Genomic DNA, 22,090 nt, shown 5'->3' with positions numbered 1-22,090 from the left:
TGGACATTTCCTCATTTCCACCCCACCCCCGAACCTGAGGAATGTCAAAATGACCTTTAATACATCGCAGTTATTATGTCCTACCATAACTTTTACCACATTAAACAATAAGTTATTGGAACATGAGAATGTTACTACAAAGTGCGGCACATTGATTGAAGAATGTGTTTTGACCACACAATGAGGTTGCTCGTACATATTGTGGTGAAATTAGAAATAGTGTGTGACCTCCTCTTGTGTCCCGGCCCACTAGATAAGAATCACTGCACAAGTGTGTTCCGAGAAATACTTTTCACACCAAGGCATGAGCCCAGGGCTTTTCCAGGGAGTAGGAGTACCTTGTGAGTCACCCCGAGGCAGCTACTCTGGTGTGTCCACGCTGCAGACGTCTGTTGTCACGGGCCCACACCAGGCAACATTACAGGGGCCTGCTTTGTAATCTGGCCTGTCTAACCCTCACTAATGACATGCAGGAGCCTTTAATGTGCCCTCCTCGGCGGTGGATTTAGATATGCACAGGCAAAGCATGATCAGAGGTGACGGGCCACACGTGTCCTCCGCAAAGACAAAAAACGTCTTTGGAAATCACCTTGAAAAGAGGTCAAAATATTTACCTGTAGCGCTCTCACAGGGGACCAGCGATTATTTCTTCATCATTTGAGTCAAAGTAGTTTTGTATTTTAGTTGCTGACTAAAATAAAGTTGTTCGTGGGACTAATGAAAAGACGAGACTAAATTCACAGTGACAGTTTGAAAGAGCCTCATATCATTTAAATTCACTGCAGGAACAGCTTTTGCTGGTTGCTTTTTTGTGTAATGTAAAGTTGATTAATCTTCGATTTAGTAGAAAAAAATCACAATCAATTTGAGTCAACTAAAACTAAAAAGTATGTTGTCAAAATGACCACTGCAGTGGACATCTAAAACAAAACAGCAGAAAAGGGCACTGTTACGAACACTCTGAGTGCCGAAGTCGTCAGGAGTTTGAAAATGGGAAGGACAGTTCTGGTATGAAGTTCTAAGGCCTTTGCTCAGATCTGTAGACAGCAGGCTATGTTACAGACCGTAACATCCGCTGGGGTGAATGCTACAGGTGACAGACTGTAACATCCCACCAGCTGCTGTCAGACTGTAACATCCGCTGGGGTGAACGCTACAGGTGACAGACTGTAACATCCGCTGGGGTGAACGCTACAGGTGACAGACTGTAACATCCACTGGGGTGAACGCTACAGGTGACAGACTGTAACATCCACTGGGGTGAACGTTACAGGTGACAGACTGTAACATCCGCTGGGGTGAACGCTACAGGTGACAGACTGTAACATCCACTGGGGTGAACGCTACAGGTGACAGACTGTAACATCCGCTGGGGTGAACGCTACAGGTGACAGACTGTAACATCCACTGGGGTGAACGTTACAGGTGACAGACTGTAACATCCACTGGGGTGAACGTTACAGGTGACAGACTGTAACATCCCACCAGCTGCTGTTAGACTGTACAACGCAACTATAAAGTAACTCATGTGCAATAACTAACTACGTGCAATAATCTCTGTACCAGCGTCACTTTATCAACCACCTTCACTAGGACTGTAAACTTTGCACTGTCGATGCTGACATTGTGTAGTCTGTTTTAATTGATGTTTTTTTGTTTATACGTTTTGCCCCTTAAAGCTTTCGTATCCATTGTATATAAGATACCTAGCCTGGCTAACACCAGACTAAAATCACAAGTGATATTTAGTCTGGGGACCACCAATTCATTTTCTCGTAGGAGAGGTGTGGTTTATGATCGTCCATACTCGTTTATTGGGCGATACGAAAAAAAAAAAAAAAGTCTCTTGCGTCTGCACGTAGCCATGGCCAATCGTATCATCGTATGAGATGACGTCTGACGTCCCCGCTGTAAACTTTTGAATATAAACTATTTAGAACAAGGTCTAAAGCTTGATCAAAAAATACCATCGTGTCTGCTGCTGTCACGTTGGATCCGTAAATAAACTTTTTTTTTTATTATCCGTAAATAAACTACAAGCTTCCGTATATCGAATAGCGCGTCATCGTCTTGCCGTCCCTCCTCGCTCTGTGATTGGTTCCCAAATCCACCGGAGATGTCGGCCATGGTCCCCAGGCTGTTGTGCAGTTCGAAATAATTCGAGCGCACACAGCAGCCTGGCGTTAGCCAGGTTATAAGATACCTCTAATTATATTGAAATTGTTTGCACATTTCTATTTTACAGGTTTTTTCTTGAGAGCTGATGTAACAAGTGAATTTCTCCATAGTGAGATCAATAAAGGATCATCTTATCTTTTCATCGAAGTCTAGGCCGGTGGTTCTCAAAAGTGAACTGAGTTACACACTGTGTTACCATGGGGGCATGGCTTGGTCTGCTGTCCTCATTGTGTCCTCATCAGGAGCATGATCTAACGAAGGTCTGTCTTAGCCCATGTCCATCAGCAGCGCTCCCCTCTGACCCCAGCCTGCCCCACGCCATTCTGATCGTCCTTCTCCTCCATTAAACCCTCATTTACTCACTACCTTTACTGAGGCCACGCTGGTTTGGACCCAACGCTGCCCTGGGTGACTCCTCCCGAGCACAGAGACACCAATTATTATGTCGGCCATATTGAAAGAAAGCAGACAAGTATTGACTGTAAACAAATATGTTGCCATTTAATTGTTTTATGTCACTGATCACCGATAGGTCAGAATTAGGCCCTTCTTATACAGAACCAAAACAGGTCTGCCTTTCTATTTTTACTTTTATGAAGTAGTAGTTCATGAAGTAGTAGTTCTAAAAGACTCACAACTTATAATAAAATGAGGCTGCGACTATCTGACAAATATTTTTTTAACGAATTAAGCTTTGAGTTGACTTGTGTGGCCTTCTCCATTGTTTGGGGAGTTCTGGGTAAAATTGACTGAAAAAAGAGTGTCTTTTCAAAAAGAAAGAGCCGTTCGAAAGAGCCGTCGGTCATGTCAATAGAGTCGTTATAGGCTGTTGATGTATACTTTACTTCTGATGCTTCTGGAGAAAGCCCCTTTACTGCAGTAAAACACAACTATATTTGAAATAGTTAATTAATAATATATTATGAAGTATTAATACTCTTACACTGCAAAAAGTAATCTTGAAATAAGTACTTTTGTCCTTGATGAGTCGAATTTCCAGACGGTACTCCTGAAAGTACTCCCTGCCGGTCCATGGGGCTACTACAACAGTTTATTTCAAGGAAATTAAGATTTTTCATCTATTGTAAATATCTTTCTCCATGGAAACTAAAGGACTCTTATGGTGTATTCTTCAGAAATATCTTCCAGTGCTAATATATTAATCAGACAAAACAAACTAAAGTCACATTTACACAAATTACTATCTGACTCTTCTAGTATTTACAGTATTTCAGTATCTACTTTTACTTGAGGAAATCATTTCAAAAGTAGCTAATTGGAGTAAATATTGTGGCCTGCCCTCATTGGGCAGTGGGCTGGCTCCGGGGTCACAGACAGGGTGGAGGTGAGGATTAAGGGGCAACAATGAGTTAAATGTTCCCCGCAGACCACATGGAGGAGCACATGGAGCTGGGGGAGTCTGGGGGATAATTGTGCGGTGCAGCGACGGGCCGCACTCGGCTGCTACTCACTGAAGGGCCTCTCCAGGGAGTGTGGAGGGCCCTAACTGTCACACTGGAATCTGCAGGACCCCCCACAAGCCCACACTGACCCCACAAACCCACTCAGGCCGCGCTGCTGCAAACGCACACAGACATGTTTGGGGACATGCCGCCAAAAACAAACCCTGAAAGTCAATACAATACCATCAGCAAGAAGGTGTACACTTCCCCTTTCTCACAACATGTACAACAGAATCACCCTGCACCGAGCACTCCTGACAGTGCTCCTGGCGATCCCCCTGACAGTACTCCTGACAGTGCTCCTGACAGTACTCCTGACAGTACTCCTGACGGTACTCCTGACAGTACTCCTGAAGATACCCCTGAAAGTACTCCTGACAGTACTCCTGACAGTGCTCCTGACAGTACTCCTGACAGTACTCCTGACAGTACTCCTGACAGTACTCCTGACGGTACTCCTGACAGTACTCCTGAAGATACCCCTGAAAGTACTCCTGACAGTACTCCTGACAGTACTCCTGACGGTACTCCTGACGGTTCTCCTGACAGTATTCCTGAAGATACCCGACAGTACTCGTGACAGTACTCCTGAAGATACCCCTGACAGTACTCCTGACAGTACTCCTGACGGTACTCCTGACAGTACTCCTGAAGATACCCCGAGAGTACTACTGACAGTGCTCGTGACGATACCCTTGACAGTACTCCTGACAGTGCTCTTGACGATGCCCCTGACAGTACTCCTGACAGTACTCCTGATGGTACTCCTGACAGTACTCCTGAAGATACCCCTGATAGTACTCCTGACAGTGCTCCTGACGATACCCCTGACAGTACTCCTGACGATAAGCCTGACAGTGCTCCTGACGATACACCTGACAGAACTCCAGACGGTACTACTGACGGTGCTCTTGACGATACTCCTGACAGCACTCCAGACGGTACTCTTGAAGATACCCCCGACAGTACTCCTGACAGTATTCCTGACGATACCCCTGACAATACTCCTGACAGTACTCCTGACGGTACTCCTGACAGTACTCCTGAAGAGGCCCCTGACAGTAATCCTGACAGTACTCCTGACGGTACTCCTGACAGTGCTCCCGACAGAGCTCATTATCGTACAACCCGACAGTACTCCTGACAGAATTTTGACAGGTACTCCTGACTATATGCTGGGTGCTGCACTATGGGAGCCATGTGCTTTTGACAGATTGTCTCAGGCACAGAAGCATTTTCCTGCAGTCTAAATTTAAAATTTAGATCTACAGATCAACTATAACGTTTTTGTGGCTGCGACACGGTGGCGGTGTGCCACCCTCTGTGTGGAGTTTGCATGTTCTGTGTCTGTGCAGGTTTCCCCCAGGTACTCCGGTTTCCCCTACCACTATTCACCTTACTCCGGAAGTTCGCGTGGGCGCCGCCATGGATTGTGCCCGCCCCTTTTCTCCTATCAGTTAACATGGGACTGGAGAAATCCACATAAATCAGTTACTACACAAAACAGTACATTTTCGTCCACGCTGAGAAACGGTGCATTGTTGACTTGCTGCAAATGAACATTGGGCATTTTACACTAATCAAACTACTAAACATCATATTTAGCGACAAACATTTTCCCTCGTTCTCCATTTAAATGAATGGGCTTCGCGCTCTACCGGAAGTGTCAATACATGCATTTCCTGTGACGTCACTCATTGTTGTGGCCGCCATTTTGAATACTGAAGCACCGAACACCGCTGTTATGCCATCCGCCTGTTGCGCTGTGGGATGTACAATACCCTGTCTCAAGACAGGGACTCGCTTTCTACAAGTTTCCTAAAGACCCAGTTCGTCGACAGAAATGGATAACTGCCATCAGGAGAGACCACTGGACTCATACAGCCGACTCCAAGCTGTGCAGTGAGCACTTTGGTTCAGGTAAGTGAAGCAACGCGGAAACATTGTAGCGCAAACGAGGCTAGGCTACAAACAAACGCTAGGCTATCTGTTTACCTACGTGAATATACTCTGGCCTCGGCTGTAAGCTCCAGTCGAGAAGCTTTGGGTAATGTGAAACTGGAGGAAATGTGCTCGGTTAAGTCACTGGTTTTAAGTGGCGTTAAAAAAATCTCACAGTTGATAAGGATAAAATCCCAAGGTTTCAATCTTAATTGTGTATGTGTTCAGCTCCTCTGCTGTCAAGTTTTTGATGCAGCATCTTGAATTCAACTAGTTGAGACGCAGATTGATACACTGTTGCATTAGCCAGCGGTGTTCAAAATGGCGGCTAGAACTACAGAAGTCACGTGACTGAAATGCATGTATACAACGGAAGTTCCAAGACAAGGCAAAAAGATGCAAGAGTGGGCGGGGCGGAATAACGCGAATAAACATGTACAATAGGTCAGGAGGAATCTGAGTGTGTTAAAGAGTGCGCGTAGGGGACGACGGATGGAAAGCTACAATCCGGTGTGGCATGTTTACATGAATGAGACCATGTATGTTCATTAACATGCACTGTCCCGACCAAATAAACCAATAAATAAATTAAATAAATGGTATTGAATGTCCAAAATTGCAGGTATTTTGTGGGTCAAATTCAGCATTATTCACATTTGGTGTATGCATAAACTGGTTATTACTGGAATATCTGCAAACAAATTCATAAAAAATTAATACAATTTAACCCTATTATTCTGGAGCTCCGATAATTTGGTGCTATTTCCAGTGATGTTCCAGAAGTTTAAGATAAGATAAGATAAGATAAGATAAGATAAGATAAGATAAGATAAGATAAGATAAGATAAGATAAGATAAGATAAGATAAGATAAGATAAGATAAGATAAGATAAGATAAGATAAGATAAGATAAGATAAGATAAGATTGGGGGAAGGGGAAAAAAGTTTTCTTACATATGTTTCTATAAATCTATAGATTTTTTGTGATTTATGTGTAAAAACACATTACAAATGGTGGGAAAACTACTGCACACAAGCCCTGATTATGAATGCACTACTGCCCTCTAGTGTCAGAAGCAAGAAAGACCAGAGAAGGAACCAGAACCAGGATGCTACAAATGCAGTCCTGATCCAAAGTTTAAGACCAGTTGAAAAATGGTAAAGAAAACATTCACATTTTACATGGTTGGATCTTAACAAGGTTAGTAAAACTTCAATATGCAACAAGAATAACTGGGAACAAGACCATTTTTAAAAAAAACTTTTATTGAAAACAAATAAAATGAAATATTCTGTTTTTGCAGCTGTTTAGGACCACATGCCTTGAAAAGGTCAAAGAGGCCGTTTGATGCCCTGCACCACCTGAAGGTCCATTGTTCCACTGAAGGGCATTATGGCGCCCCCTCTCTGTGGGGCACAGAAAACATCTCAGGTGGATCTGCTTGTCATCCCAGTAATGATGGGAACCATCAGGACCATCAAGGTTTATCAGAGAATCAAACTTTCTTCCACCTTTTAATGTCCCATGTTTGATCTCCCTCAAGAGCCCAAACGGACAGTTCTGTGGCTCAAAGAGACGAAGCCTTTGAAGATGTTTTTGTTTTGAAGCCTCTGATGGTCACTGGGCTGCAGTCAGTTTCAGTAACGGCTTCATTTGGGCTGAGGATCGCACAGCAAATCAGATCCTCCGACTCAGTGCTGGGGACATTTATTTTGGGTCTTGCACTTGACATTTTTGTTACATATCCTTCATCTTTTAGGAAATTCTAAATGACTGTTTCACTACATCCCACCTTGCACCTTGAGAGGCCCTGCTCATGCAGCTCAACAACCAAACCACGTTCAAAACAAGATTCATTTTTTTTGCCTTTTCCATCAGGATGTCATGACATTGTGAATGCCTGACAGATAATGACATTGAATCCACATTTTGGTACAGATTTTTTGAAGGATCTATAACATGCTATTTTAGCCATTCCAAAGAAAACTATAGGCATGTATGTGATATACTAGCTGAGACCCGGCCTTCGGCCTGGCCTCACTCGTCTCCACATGATGATCTGGGATTATGAGTTATTACAAAGAAATGTATAACCCGTCACTCACTATAGCTGTAGACCCGCACTAAGTAGACCAGTGGTTCCCAGCCTTTTTACTTGAAGCACTCCCTGCACATGCAGTAGTCATTCCAAAAATTATGGCCACTAATTTATAAAACTATGAATGCTAAAAATGCAATTGGAGTGTTGTATCCACATTGTTCTCCTGTCTCAGTCATATTTGATGATTTTTAGTCATGACCTGACCCTTTGAGCCTCTGTAATCCTTGGCACCCCTCAGGTTTGAAACCACTGTATGGACAATATAGTCAAGTGCAAAGTTGCCTACTCGCTGCAGTGTGCAGAAAAAAGTGAGCCCGTTGTAAAGAAACTTTGATTAAATGATTGATTGACTACATCTACAATAGGTTTACTCAGGGAATAAAATTCAAGAGACAGTGGAATGTTTATGGATAAATATTAGGGGTTCAGCTCTCACGGTTGGGTTCACGTTTTTTTTTTATCATGGTCTGTTTTCTGTGAGGCTTCATATCATAATTGTGGTTCATGTTTGAGTCATTAAAGTCAGTGGCTGCAGTAGGAGTGTTTTTTGTAGTCCAATACTGTATTGGGGATGTAGTTTTTTCCGAAACAGCTGTTGCTGAAGCTCTAGTTTACTAACTACATAGAGATATAACAGTTGACCCCATGAAAGGTTAAGGATCATCATCAGGTCAGGACGTAGGAGGTATTATTTGAGCAGTTCAGACGCAGCCCCTGCCTTTGGTGAGGCCGCTTCAGGGACGCTCCAAACTGTATGCGGTGGCTCCCTCTGCTGGCCGCACCTCTCAATGTGGACTTTTTGGACTGTAAAGGTATGTAATTCCCCAGGGAAAGGAATATTTGGTCTTCAAACACAAAAGGAATGCTCCAGGCCAAAGTGGTCTCTGACTGTGTCTGCGTACACTGGTGAATGATGGCGTGAGCGTCCCGTCATGGAAAGCTCTTTGGTTAAAAAGTTGAGACTATTTACCATTTACTACATATAAGGTGAAGGTCTACTCTGCCTGTCCCCACACAGCGAGTTAGAAAGTGAGGTAAGCTCATATTACAGAGAGCCTCACTTCTGTGAGTTTGGATGATTTGCTCGTTTTTATGTTTGTAGTTGACTTATATTTTGTCACTGGGGGCCAGATTGGAGGCAGGATGGTGCAAGTGTATTCGGGTGATAGAAGGATTGATATTACCACTTTGTAATTTATAGATTTTTTGACAGGGATATTGAACAACACATGTGTTAAGAGACAGTGAGCTCATTTTAAGGACAACAGGTTTATAGTTTACAGTTAAAAAACACAAAGATCACCAGCAACAGTCCATACAGTATTCACTGTAACTCCGTCCAGCATCTAGAAAGGAATAATTAGTAAAAAAGCAACAACATCATAAGTGATCACACACCTTTCAGTCATTTCTTCAGTAGGGTGGTTCTTATCTTGTTTTATTTTTGAAATCTTTACCTCTAACCCCTTTAGAAGAAGAAGATCGTTATTTATATAGCGCCTTTCACAGACATAGTCACAAAGTGCTTCACATGAGACAATTGTACATTCACTCCACACTCTTCGTTTGTAGCTTCAGTTTCCCCTGGGGGAGACTGCACACGTCCACCTCCATACATTCACTCACACACATCATTCATCCTGGCCTATTGTACATGTTTTTAGTGGTAGGGGAAGCCCGAGTACCCGGAGGAAACCTATGCAGACACGGGGAGAACATGCAAACTCCACACAGAAAGGCCCCATTCAGGTGGGAATCGAACCCGGGACCTTCTTGCTGTGAAGCGAGAGCACTAACCGCTGCCACCCTTTAATCTCTGGAGTCTCAGGACTCCCTTCGGAGCAGAAGAATCAGCGCTGAAGTTAAAACAGGCATATCGGGGGGGCTACACTCAAAAATATTGTCGGACTGGGGGTATCAAAAAGTGTTGGATCGGGGGGACGTCGCAATGACGGGTTGTCGGAATGACGGGGTAGGCGCCGCGCCCCGGTATTTGGATGCGAGACCATTTGGTAGGCTAACACCAGGAAGCCTGGGTGAGTGTAGTGTGTGAGTGAGTGGGTGATAGTGGTCAGACAGAGGGTCCGATGGCACAGACTGGTTGCCTTGCTTCGGTCAGTCTACCCCAGGTTGACTTTCTCCTGAACAATACTTTTTTATAAACAGTAGGCTATTTTAAAGGGACTCTACAGAATTTAAAAATGTTAAAATTAAGTATTTTCCTCCCCCTACATGTTCCAGCCATGTCCTAATGTGTAGAATGAGCCCAGACCTGTTCACCACAACTGCCTCTAAAATCCTGCACTGTCACTCAGAAAGGTGTTAATTCGGGTCCGAATTGCCGTCATGCACGAGCTTAATATAGAAGCTGCAGTTACACGTATGACCTGAGGTGGCAGCAGTGAGTATAAAATGGCAAACTTGCATCTAGCCCCTTTAACTCAATTAAAATAACATAGTATCAAAAAACATGACGCTAAGGCACCGGTACTGAAAAGCAGGTATCGTTAAAGTAGGCCTAGTGGTATCAAGAAGAAAAAAAACGAACTTAGGACCAAGACAAGTTCTGGTGCAGGATCTGCGTAGTCAGGGGTTGGAGATAGCCTACATGTGAGAAATGTTCTGACCAAGGTTAAAGTGAAGACGCTATTTCAATTTCTTAAGGAATCAAAAAAATGTGACAACAAATATTTAAATAAAGCTTTCAAAGAATATATCTATCATGATTATGACAGGAAGATAAAACTTAAAATATTAGATAATCCAACTTTTTCGGAAAAACATTGGAATTTCATAAAATGGCCAAAGTAAAGGAAATGCTATTTCAAATTCTTAATAATTAGGCCTACTATCCATCTGCGGAGACACTCGGGGTAGATTTGGTTTTGAAGTTGACCCTTATTGTGACTTTTGTCATGAAAACCCAGAACAAACAGAACATTTATTCTTCTCTTGCCCAGTTAGTGGGAATGTCCACAGGATGTCCATTCAATGTACAATGGAAGATATTGTTATCTTTAATTCTAAACTGACGAGGGATATTTCACTTTTTATTAACTTTATCATCATTATGGGTAAATACCACTTTCACAAAAATAAATGGAAAAAACAGCTGCCATATGAATTACGTTTTTTTTTTATCCTCCTTTAAATCTGAAAACGAGGCCTCTTTTATTTTACTCTTAAGGTTTTTTCACTTTCAATGTACACTTTGTCGTTGCATTGCCTGATTTGCTGTTTGTCTCCATGAGATTTTGTAATAAACATTTATAAAAATAATAATAATAATAATACAAAAAAAAGTTATAAGAAGGATTTAGTGGGTTTGTTTGTTTGTTTGTTTGTTGTTTCTCTGTTAGTGCCGTTAGGACGTAGTTCACCCTCCCATACAGCAGGTGGCGTAAATGCACCTTTCAGTTGAATGCCACCCGCTAAGAAAGCCCCAAAACGGAGAAGAAGACAGTGCCAGGAGGACCAAGATGGCGGCTGTTGGCAGTTGTTGTTAGTTGTATCTTCTATGTTTCGGCCACTTGTGAGCGTCTTCCGTGACTGTTTTTCCAAAGATCCCCTCCTGATAATAGAGCAAAGATGTCCGCGGGTCCGGGGGCGGAGGACTTGTTTGACAGTATCCTAATGGCGGAGGAAAGGTGAGCGAGGTGTCTCTGATGCTGACGTTACACTTTAGCGGTGTGGCTTCAAACTAACATTTACTTTGCTACTAAACCTTAACAAAGTCATTTCTAATATTGGCCAGTCGGAGGCATTTTGATGAACAGTAAACACGTATCGGAGTGTGGTGATGTCAAATGATGCTATATAAAGGATCAACACGTTCCTCTTCAAACCCCAAAGCTATTAAGACTCTTGATGCTTTAACCTTTTTTGGGTGCTGCTGCTAAGGGCTGCCTCTGTCATTTTTGTGTCTTTTTTATTATTATTTCTTTATTATTTTAGTTTGTGTTTAACCCCTGGCATAAATGTTTATAACATTAATATAACTGTTCAATAAAAAATAAAAAAATAAAAAGAGGGCGACATGCACCGACATGTAAAGAAGCGACCAGCACGTTCCCTTTGTCAAAGCAGACCGAGAGGGAACATTCTTTACTGTTAGAGCAGCAGTTCCGCAAGAGGCCTGAGTGTGGGCCAGAAACCACATCTAAGATATGACATACTTTCAACCCTTGAGCTTAGAAATCACTGTAAACCTTTATCTTAAATATATATATAAATATCTTAAAGGGACTATACAGAGTTTGAAAATGTTAAAAGTTAGTATTTTCCTCCCCCTACATGTTCCAGCCATGTCCTAATGTGTAGAATGAGCTCAGACCTGTTCACCACAACTGTCTCTAAGATCCTGCACTGTCACTCAAAAAGGCGTTAATTCGGGTCCGAAGTGCCGTCATGCACGAAGCTGCAGTTACACGTATGACCTGAGGTGGCAGTAGTGAGTATAAAATGGCTAACTTGCATCTAGCCCCTTTAACCTCTTAACCCCCGCCTTCACCGAGTGCATTTTCTCCAGTTCACCTTTTCCCAAATCTTAAAGGTTTCAGCCTATAGGCCAAGTAGTGCCTCATTTGAAAGCTAAGACCTACAAAACTCATCAAAATTGAGCTTTTTCCTTGCGTTGTTGCTGCGTTGTCACACCGTTGAGACATTTTTTTGTTTTGTTGGATTTTCATCACATTTTTGCCACATTTTCATTGCTTTTTGTCGCTCTTTTGTTGCATTCTCTGGTGCTCTCTTTTGGCGTTTTTGTCACACGTTTTTGTCACATCTTTGTCTCTCTTTTTTTTGCATTTTCATTCCCGTTTCCGCCTAATTTTTGTTGCTATCGTGACACTCTTTTCCAAGAAGCTTTTAGGTTTTGGGCAGCCTGGTCATACCCTCGCGCTCATTTCGTACAGAGAGTCTGGATCTTCACAACTGAGCTCCGTTTTTAGGTGGGAGGGTGAACTCCTTTTTAAAGTTTGAAACGATTGGATCTGATTTTACCCAATCGCTAGCATTTGGTCGTGACTGTGTAATGAAGCAGCCATCATAACTCTTGGGAACAGCAGCCTTGGATTTTAATTTCTGGATATTTGGGATCCGAGCCAGAACGGATTGAGGAGCTTCCATTACTTTTGCATCCGCCGCCATTGCCAAACTACAACCAGCAAATGCTGAATGGTAGGCTGAAATTCAACCGATGTAGCGCGGCCACTGAGATCATACCCAGACGTACATGTAGGGAAATGATAATTGACCGGATGGCTAAGGCCAGGCTAGGTTTTGGGGAAAGACAAGCTCGGGAAAATGTGGACTGGTCACGTGGGGGTTTAAAATACAACAGAAGCTGTGGTAAGCATGAAACACAATGTAGCACAAATTACTTCAGTAAAATATCAAAAATATACAAGAAACAGGACAAATGCTTGTACAGACGCTTCATACTGAGCCCTAAAATGTATTGCTTATAAGTACTTTGTATTGAACATTAAAGGTCCTATATCATGCAAAATCGACTTTTTGGAGCTTTTAGCCACGTTGTTATGCTATTTCCTTATCAAAAACACCCCCAGAGTGGTTTGCGGCTTCATTCACGCAGCTCTCAGTAATCCTCCTGAATCCTGCTCTCTGAGCAGCTGCTCCGCCCTCTCCTGGTGAACGACTGAGTGCTCAGTTGTGTCGTAACAACGGAACGGAAGTGCTCGACGTCTGTAATGTAATGTCTTAATTCTATGCTTACGGCCTGATTATAATTTGTAAAACAGCTTTTTCATTATTTCTGTCGTAAGAGAGAAACAAAGAGTAAAAAACGAAAAAAATAAATAAAAAAAAATAAAAAGGATGTGCCCGAAGTGCTTCCAGGTCAGCTGAGGCCAAAACAAACACATCGCGTCTGAACAGATCAGTCATGTTTGCGCTGCAGCTGTGAAGATGGAGCTCGTTACCTACTCTGGACACCTGTTTTTTATTCTTAACTAACGATAATGTCACGGACGGAGAAAAAGAAGCGCGTTTGGCTACTAGGACGAGGAGTTTATATTCAACCTTTTTCAGGAAGAGGCCACTCAGCTGTTTTTTTCTCCGGGATTCAGCGACTATCACCAAAATATTGTTTTTCTGTGACTGTCACTGATGGATGTTTGGGGAACCTTCGCCAGAATCAAAGTGGATTAACTTTTATAACCAACGCGAGTCCCATAATGTAAACAGCGATGGAGCAGAGGGTGAGTCAATCCAAACGCGGGTTAGCTTGTGTGTTAGCATATTAGCATGTGTGTTAGCCATTTATGAAGCTGTGTTGCAGATGTCAACTCCATATAACTGCATCGTGAAGTAACTTCACTTATTGTTGTTTATTTATATTACGGTAAAGTTGTATGCGCGGAGAGAGGGGGCGGAGTTAACTGAATCGAAGCGTTGTGTCTTCCGGTTTGAAAAATACCTCCAGAAAACACTTATATTTTTCACAAAAATGAGTGCTCCATAATGGTAGAGGTACAATATATATCATATAAATGCCTATACTTAACTTTGGAATGGCTAAAATAGCATGATATAGCCCCTTTAAGTCAGAGTAGCTTGGCTTACACTTGTGTTACTGAGGGTCGTGCTCTATCTTACTCAAATTGCTCTGAGCCTCATGAGCTGCCCTTGTTGTATTGGAACTCGTCTCTTTTCTGTCCATCCAGCCCTGGTTGCCATGGCACTTGCAAGTGTTTTGACCTCTTCTAATGTCAGATGAAGTATATAATGAATTGAACTATTTGGATGTCTCAGAATGTGTAAGTTGTATCAGCCTGTTCTTGTTTCTCGTCCTGCTTGAATGCAATGACTTGTGTGCAGGTTTCGTGGCGAGGGTTACAGAGAGGGCTACGAGCGAGGAGCAAACAGAGGTCTACAGGACGGCCGCAGACATGGAGCGCTGCACGGGGCCAAGCTCTCCGCTGAGGTCAGTGGGGGAGGGCTGCACCATTTGGTTTACTTTTTGTAATAAAAATAAATATAGGCCAAGGATTAATTAATGGCTATATAGTAGCCTCTATCTAACTTTTTTTTCCTTTTAAAGTACCAATAAGGGTACCGTTAAAGGAATAGGCCACCGTTTTTACATACTGAGATATGTTCTTACCTTAGCTTTGACGAGTTCTTTAGGACCTGTCTGGTCTTCACCCGTGCCTTCAATCACGTAAACACAGCGCAGACGGCGTTAGCATTTAGCCTCTCCCTCTCTCCTCTATAGCTCCAAAACAGGTCAAGATAGAAGCTACCAAGCTCTTCCACGTTTTCCCTATTTAAATATGGTTACGAGAAGTGTTACACTACAAAGTATAATTACACAAAATTAAACAATGTGGATTTTCTAAGCGGATAAAAGGGGGAACTATATTGTAAGGCGTAATAATACCAGGAGTAGTTCGAAATCCGCGCAGTAATCTTCACTTTACTGTGCGGATGCCAAATTAATAAGGATTATTGATAAGAGTAGTAGTATCGATAAATAAAAATAAATGGGTATCGTTAAATAAATTAACGATACCCATCACTATTTAAATGCATAAACTTCAAAAATGATGAGTGAAGAAAGTTACTTTTAACTGTTGTTAAAGCCAGCTTTTATCACCTCTGAGGTGATAAAAGCTGGTTTTAAAAAGTTTTTTTTATCTTTTATCTCAACTCGTCTGGATTACTGCAATGCACTTACATTACTTACATTCATCTTGATGTATACATCACCCTGCTCTCTGAGGTCTAAGAGCCAGCTCCAGCTTGAGACGCCTATGACGAGCCGTAAAACCAGTTCATATGTGCCCCTCCACATATGAACAGAGCTCACAGTGGAGTATTTTAAGTCTTGTCTTAAGGCATTTTATTCTCAGGCTTTTAAAACTGCGTTAGTTGTTAGTTCGACTATTCTGATTGGTGAACATCTACCACTCAAATACAGAGACAAAAGAAAAAAACTAACAAACCTCAGCCTCTTGAGGTTAGGTTTTTGCAGTCGTCAAGACCTTGAAAAAAAAAATTGGACATCAATGAGCCTTACAGCCCTATGGGGGCTCGCATTATCTTTACGAAAGTTAAAGGTAAAGCATTGCAATATGACAGACATATTGCAATGCTTTACCTTTATGTCATTGAAATAGAAAATGAAAGTTGAGTTTCCAAAAGTAATTCTACAAATGTTATTCTCATGTGTGGGGAAATAAACAGTGCTGCCTCTGCTGTCCTGGCTGAATCTAGTCCCCTTCTGCCCAGTATTGACAGCATCTGCAGCCTCATTCATTTGCCTAATGTTGCTTATGGCGACCGCACCAGGCATATGTTTGCTTGACGTTGTGAGCATCTAATCTGCAATTACAGAAAAGCAGTTATTGCTGCAACAGAAGGATCAGCAGATATTTAATACAGGGGTTCACTTACTTATTCCATGCATGTTGTGAATGTCTCGGGTTTTTCTGCAAAATATCGTGATTAAAAGTATGAATTAATTTTTCTATTGATGACGTCACGTTGTCCAGGCCCTGAGGAAACAAAACAGCCCCACTCCATGATGCTCCTGCTCCAGACTTCACAGTGGGGAGAGGGTTTTGATGTTGATGCTGTTCGGTTTGTCCTCCACACATGACGTTGTGTGTTCCTCCCAAACTTTCAACTTTGGTTTGTGAAAGAGCTCTTGGATGCTCCACTGCACTACTTGACAAATATTCAGTGGACTGTTGGACCTAAAGTTGAACAGTTTGGGAGGAACACACAACATTATGTGTGGAGGACAAATGGAACAGCACATTAACATCTTTACACTCACTGTGAAGTCTGGAGCAGGAGCATCATGGTGTGGGGCACTGGGGCTGTTTTGTTTCCTCAGGGCCTGGACAACGTGACATCATCAATAGAAAAATTAATTCACAAGTTTATCAAGATATTTTTCACAAAAACCTGAGTCATTCCCAACATGCATGGAATAAGTAAGTGAACCCCTGTATTCAATATCTGCTGATCCTTCTTTTGCAGCAATAACTGTTTTTTTGTAGTAGCAGATCAGACGCTCACAACGATCAGGATGAATCTTGGACCATTCCTCTTTACAAAACTGCTGCAGTTCAGTGAGATTCAGGGGGTGTACTTATTATTCCACCCTCTCCTGTGAATGTTTACATGTTATGGCCAATAAAAATATAAAATGTAAATATTTGGGTGGTATTAGTTAAAGCAGACGCTGTTTAATCATTCCTGTGATTTTGATGGAGATCAGACCACATTTAGTGACATTTAGGCAGAAATTTGAGAAATTCCACATGGTGTACTTACTTTTTCTCGCTACTGTACGTTTGCACTTAACAATATGTAGGCCTACGTAAAAGAGATCTTGCTTTACACGCTATCTATGGAATAATTTAGTTATCAGGGCAGATTTGCCTCGTGCCCGAAGATGTGGGCGGTCCGGGATGGGCTCTCTATGTTCTGCACTGACGCCGCGCTTCAAATATCTTTGTTATTGACTGAGCTGCACTCCAAAAGAGAAGGCTCTTGTGCTTAAACGTTGTATTTATTGAATCATTTCGTCTGGTGCTCGAGCCTGGTGTTTCCCATGTGCCTCTCAGTACAAACATTAGCCGTTATTAACCCTGTAAGCTAATGATTAGCAACTGCCTGAAAGGCGTCTTTTTATGCAACATTTTCTTGTATATTTCTGGTGTTACATGGGGCACAGCATTTCTCAAAACACCGGCGCACAAATGTGTTAAATATTTAAAAATCAGGTGCTCTTCCAGGATCAAAGAAAACATGGAGTAAACTCGCCTTGGGGTTGTGAGTGTGGCAAATAGAATCCGAGGCACTCTGAATAAAAGTCCTTTTATTAAACAGGGATGCGCCAATAGCAACACAGGTGGTACAAGTACCCAATCAGGCTGTCCGTCCGTCCGTCCGTCCGAGAACACCCACATGTAATCAATGTATGTTTGCCTTTTTCCAGGTTTCCTTTTACTCTGGGTTTGCTTACACGTGGAAATGTCTCCTCCAGAATGGCACAGACCCCAGATCCAGGTATGATGTCGACTTTACTAACTATGGAGTTTGATAAGGCAGGACACCTCAGGATACAGCTCTCTCTGGCAGCATTCCCCAAGCAGTTTGGTGTCTTCTTAAAAGTGCTGGTGTGTGTCCAGGGAGAGCGCGGGACAGTTCTGATGCATTCGTTTCTGCTAATGCGCCACAGATTCTAGAAGCAGCCACATTAAGATAAGATAAGATAAACTTTATTAAAAGTTTTGTCTTGGGCTACAGTGTCACTTGTCTGCTCACACAGTTCCATACAATACAATCATACATGATAATAACCTTTTTAGAAAGTCTCCCAGAAAAGCATCTTACTTAAAAATGACATGTGACTGAAGTGCCACAGAAGTTGGAACGAAGGAGTTCTGAAAGCGACTAGTGCTCTGCCTGCTGGCTCTGAATGCCTTCCCGCCTGCAACACATATTCTTGTCTTCTATATAACTTGGAGTGACGAAATCTCTAAAGTTCCAACTAGTTTCATGGCGTTTTTGATCGATCTTTTACAGAAAGTGCTCCAAACCAGACAGCGATGTCCGATCTTGTCCAAACTGTTTACTTCAAAGAACCACTCACCCATTCACACACTCATTCATGCTGTGGCAGACACTGGGTGAAGTGTCTTGCCCAAGGAGTAAATGACGGAACTTGAAACACTGACTCTCTGCTATCTGTTCTGCTGATTGCCCTTTTCACGCCCTCTTGCTCTTTTCTCCACTAATGCACCATGATTGCATTGTGGGTCCTGTGTCATGAACAGAACAGACTTGTGATGGTTTAATCCTGTGTGTTTTGTGTTCTGTGATCATCAGGAAGCGTGTGAGAGCGCTGGGAGCCCTGTTGAGTTTGCTGGAGCAGTCTCCTCTGGACGATCCCCAGTCTGAAAAGCTGAAGGAGGTCATGGACCAAGTACGGGCCAAGTTTAGACAGGTACTCTTTAAACCACAGTGTTAACATAAACACATTGAGTGCCAAAAACATGCATTTTTGTTTGTGTTATTACAAAACTAGACACTCTAATACACCTTCTGTGTGGTTTTGGTGGCTCTGTGATGAACAGAAGTGAAATATATGACGATCAAAAACTTGTGAAGAGTCACAATCTAGACATTTTATATATATTATGCTTTCTTTTGTTTTGTTTTTTGTCCGCGGGGGCGTGGTGTTGAGTAGCGAACAGCTGTAAAGCCGACACTTCTCTCTCGCTCTCTGGAGCACGTTTGACAAAGCATGGAAACATCGAAACAGTTGGGATTTTAACGTTTCTCTGAGTTTTTAAATGGTTAAAATCAGTCCAAGGACGCCTGAGTAACATCTGGGTTAAGTCTCCAATCCAAGAACCAGGCTGTTTAAATGCACACGCCATAAAAAGATCAATACACACGCTGTTTCAAAACGTGTCAACAATGTTGTTGTTGAAAATTGACTTGAAATGGAGGCTTTTGCCTCTTCCCATAATGTTAGGGTCTCCAGCGAGCAGAGAGGAGAAATAAGTGTGTAGAAACAGCCTGGTTCTTGGAATTCTCTTAAAAGCGTACAGCAGCTATTGGTGCACGTCAAATAAATGAGTAATATAACTTCATCAAGGTGGGTGCAGATAACGGTGGTTGCGATGTTGCGATTACAACTATCAACTCAAAATCAGGCTACCTCCGTAAAATCAGTGCGGCATTGCAGCTTTTCCAAAACCCCGCAACTATTCGGATAATCTGCCAATTTCTACATAACAATGATTTAACTCCGCAACTAAAGTGACAGTTTCTGATCAGTTAAATCCTTTTTACTCGTTATTTGCACATGGGAAGTGTTGTGTAAGTCAAACAGAGCAAGGCTCCTCTCACTCGCCTCGCTCAGACTTTAGAAAAGAAAAACAGAAGCGTCCTACGATGGAGCGCACAGGGTCTAGTTGACTCAAGTGAACAATTGGCATGTGCGGGTTTGTGAGAGCTAGAAATGAGTTCAGACAGCAGCTGGCGCCTGAGATAATGAAGTACAGCACATTAGGCACTAGAGGGCACTTGTAGCTTATTAGTTTTTAGCGTCTTCATGTTTTTATGGATACATTTGAGGCAGTGCATAGACATGTAAACATGAACTCTGCTCCACAGTTCTATCGGCCCGTGACGTCCGTGGGACACTTGAACATAATCAACTTCTCCACAAACTGAATGTTCGGCTGTAACTCGATTTTTCTTTTTTCTGCCTTCAGGTGTGTTCCATGTTAAGTATCTCCGCTGACTTTAAGGACTTCATGAAATCGTCTGAGGGAACATCTTTCTGAGCAAGAGGGACATGTGACCAAAGAGAACCACTGGGGTTAATGTTCCCTGACACAGGAGCAAGGACAGGATGTCCCAGGTCAAAGCTGCACTTTCTGTGGACCAGTGTGGAGATTGATTTGCACAAGCTATTTGTACCTTTCCAGAGGTGGAGAAAAGGACACAACGTTTCTGGTTTTGTGAGAAGAGGGTCCGAAGAGACAGTGGACAGTGGACAGTGGACAGTGGACAGTGGACAGTGGCGGATGGGCAGAGAACCATTCTTTAACTTTGCAGAAATTGTCTGCTGGTTCGGGTTTAATTTTGTGAGTGTGGGAGTGTTTTTGTGATTTTTTTTTTTTTTTAAATGATCAAATAACTCCAAGTCAAAGATGTATTGGTGTGGTTCTTTATTAGAAAACATCTGCACTTTAAAGTAGAACATCAGTAAAACAATTCTCGAGAATGAAAGGTAAATACCATCCCAACATTTGGGTCATCAGTGTCTGAAGTGCTTGGAATGTGTGGACATCACACGCTTATATTCTACAAGTTTGAGCATTGTCAGATTTCAATTTTAAAGGGGGTAGATGCAAGTTAGCCATTTTGTACTACTGCCATCTCAGGTCATACATGTAACTGCAGCTTCTATATTAAGCTCGTGCATGAGGCACTTTGAGTGACAGTGCAGGATTTTAGAGGCAGTTGTGGTGAACAGGTCTGAGCTCATTCTACACATTAGGACATGGCTGGAACATGTAGGGGGAGGAAAATACTTAATTTTAACAGTTTTAAACTCTGTATAGTCCATTTTAATATAAAGAATCTGGAAGGCAAACAAATGCAAACCTTCAAAGTAGCCAGGGTTGAAAGATTTGTGCTGTTCTTAGCACCCTTCTCATCATGATCTCTCTATTTAGTCATCGGGTCGACATGTGATCATTCAGAAGTCTTCATGCAACTTCTGAAGGCAATTGGTTGCACTAAAAGATGCACATCTCACTTTTCAGTTTTTTATTTATAAAGAAAAATCAAAACCATGTATAAATTTTATTTCACTTCACGATTGTGTGTTACTTGGTGTGTGAAATATATGACGATCAAAAACTTGTGAAGAGTCACAATCTAGACATTTTATATATATTATGCTTTCTTTTGTTTTGTTTTTTGTCCGCGGGGGCGTGGTGTTGAGTAGCGAACAGCTGTAAAGCCGACACTTCTCTCTCGCTCTCTGGAGCACGTTTGACAAAGCATGGAAACATCGAAACAGTTGGGATTTTAACGTTTCTCTGAGTTTTTAAATGGTTAAAATCAGTCCAAGGACGCCTGAGTAACATCTGGGTTAAGTCTCCAATCCAAGAACCAGGCTGTTTAAATGCACACGCCATAAAAAGATCAATACACACGCTGTTTCAAAACGTGTCAACAATGTTGTTGTTGAAAATTGACTTGAAATGGAGGCTTTTGCCTCTTCCCATAATGTTAGGGTCTCCAGCGAGCAGAGAGGAGAAATAAGTGTGTAGAAACAGCCTGGTTCTTGGAATTCTCTTAAAAGCGTACAGCAGCTATTGGTGCACGTCAAATAAATGAGTAATATAACTTCATCAAGGTGGGTGCAGATAACGGTGGTTGCGATGTTGCGATTACAACTATCAACTCAAAATCAGGCTACCTCCGTAAAATCAGTGCGGCATTGCAGCTTTTCCAAAACCCCGCAACTATTCGGATAATCTGCCAATTTCTACATAACAATGATTTAACTCCGCAACTAAAGTGACAGTTTCTGATCAGTTAAATCCTTTTTACTCGTTATTTGCACATGGGAAGTGTTGTGTAAGTCAAACAGAGCAAGGCTCCTCTCACTCGCCTCGCTCAGACTTTAGAAAAGAAAAACGGAAGCGTCCTACGATGGAGCGCACAGGGTCTAGTTGACTCAAGTGAACAATTGGCATGTGCGGGTTTGTGAGAGCTAGAAATGAGTTCAGACAGCAGCTGGCGCCTGAGATAATGAAGTACAGCACATTAGGCACTAGAGGGCACTTGTAGCTTATTAGTTTTTAGCGTCTTCATGTTTTTCTGGATACATTTGAGGTA

The 22,090-nt window shown here is 42.3% G+C and overlaps 1 protein-coding gene across 1 annotated transcript; it reads left to right on the top strand.

The window, feature by feature from the left end:
* The first annotated feature begins 11,159 nt into the window (after positions 1-11,159).
* On the top strand, positions 11,160-20,081 carry lto1 (LTO1 maturation factor of ABCE1). Its single transcript, XM_079554943.1, has 5 exons — positions 11,160-11,331; positions 14,525-14,630; positions 17,658-17,728; positions 18,551-18,668; positions 19,948-20,081. The coding sequence occupies exons 1-5, from the start codon at positions 11,273-11,275 to the stop codon at positions 20,017-20,019; spliced, it is 426 nt and encodes a 141-aa protein (XP_079411069.1). The 5' UTR covers positions 11,160-11,272; the 3' UTR covers positions 20,020-20,081.
* Positions 20,082-22,090: the final 2,009 nt, after the last annotated feature.

This window comes from Gobius niger, assembly GCF_951799975.1.
Source record: "Gobius niger genome assembly, chromosome: 4".
Classification (NCBI taxonomy): Eukaryota; Metazoa; Chordata; class Actinopteri; order Gobiiformes; family Gobiidae; genus Gobius; species Gobius niger.
Note: the sequence above shows the minus strand (reverse complement) of the source record. Positions and strands in the feature narration are given on the sequence as shown.

Bases quoted from the DNA above. Each gene is read 5' to 3' on its own strand.
- lto1 (XM_079554943.1), top strand. From the start codon at position 11,273: ATGTCCGCGGGTCCGGGGGCGGAGGACTTGTTTGACAGTATCCTAATG. The intron at 11,332-14,524 runs GTGAGCGAGGTG...ACTTGTGTGCAG, and splicing joins ATCCTAATGGCGGAGGAAAG to GTTTCGTGGCGAGGGTTACA. The intron at 17,729-18,550 runs GTATGATGTCGA...TGTGATCATCAG, and splicing joins GGCACAGACCCCAGATCCAG to GAAGCGTGTGAGAGCGCTGG.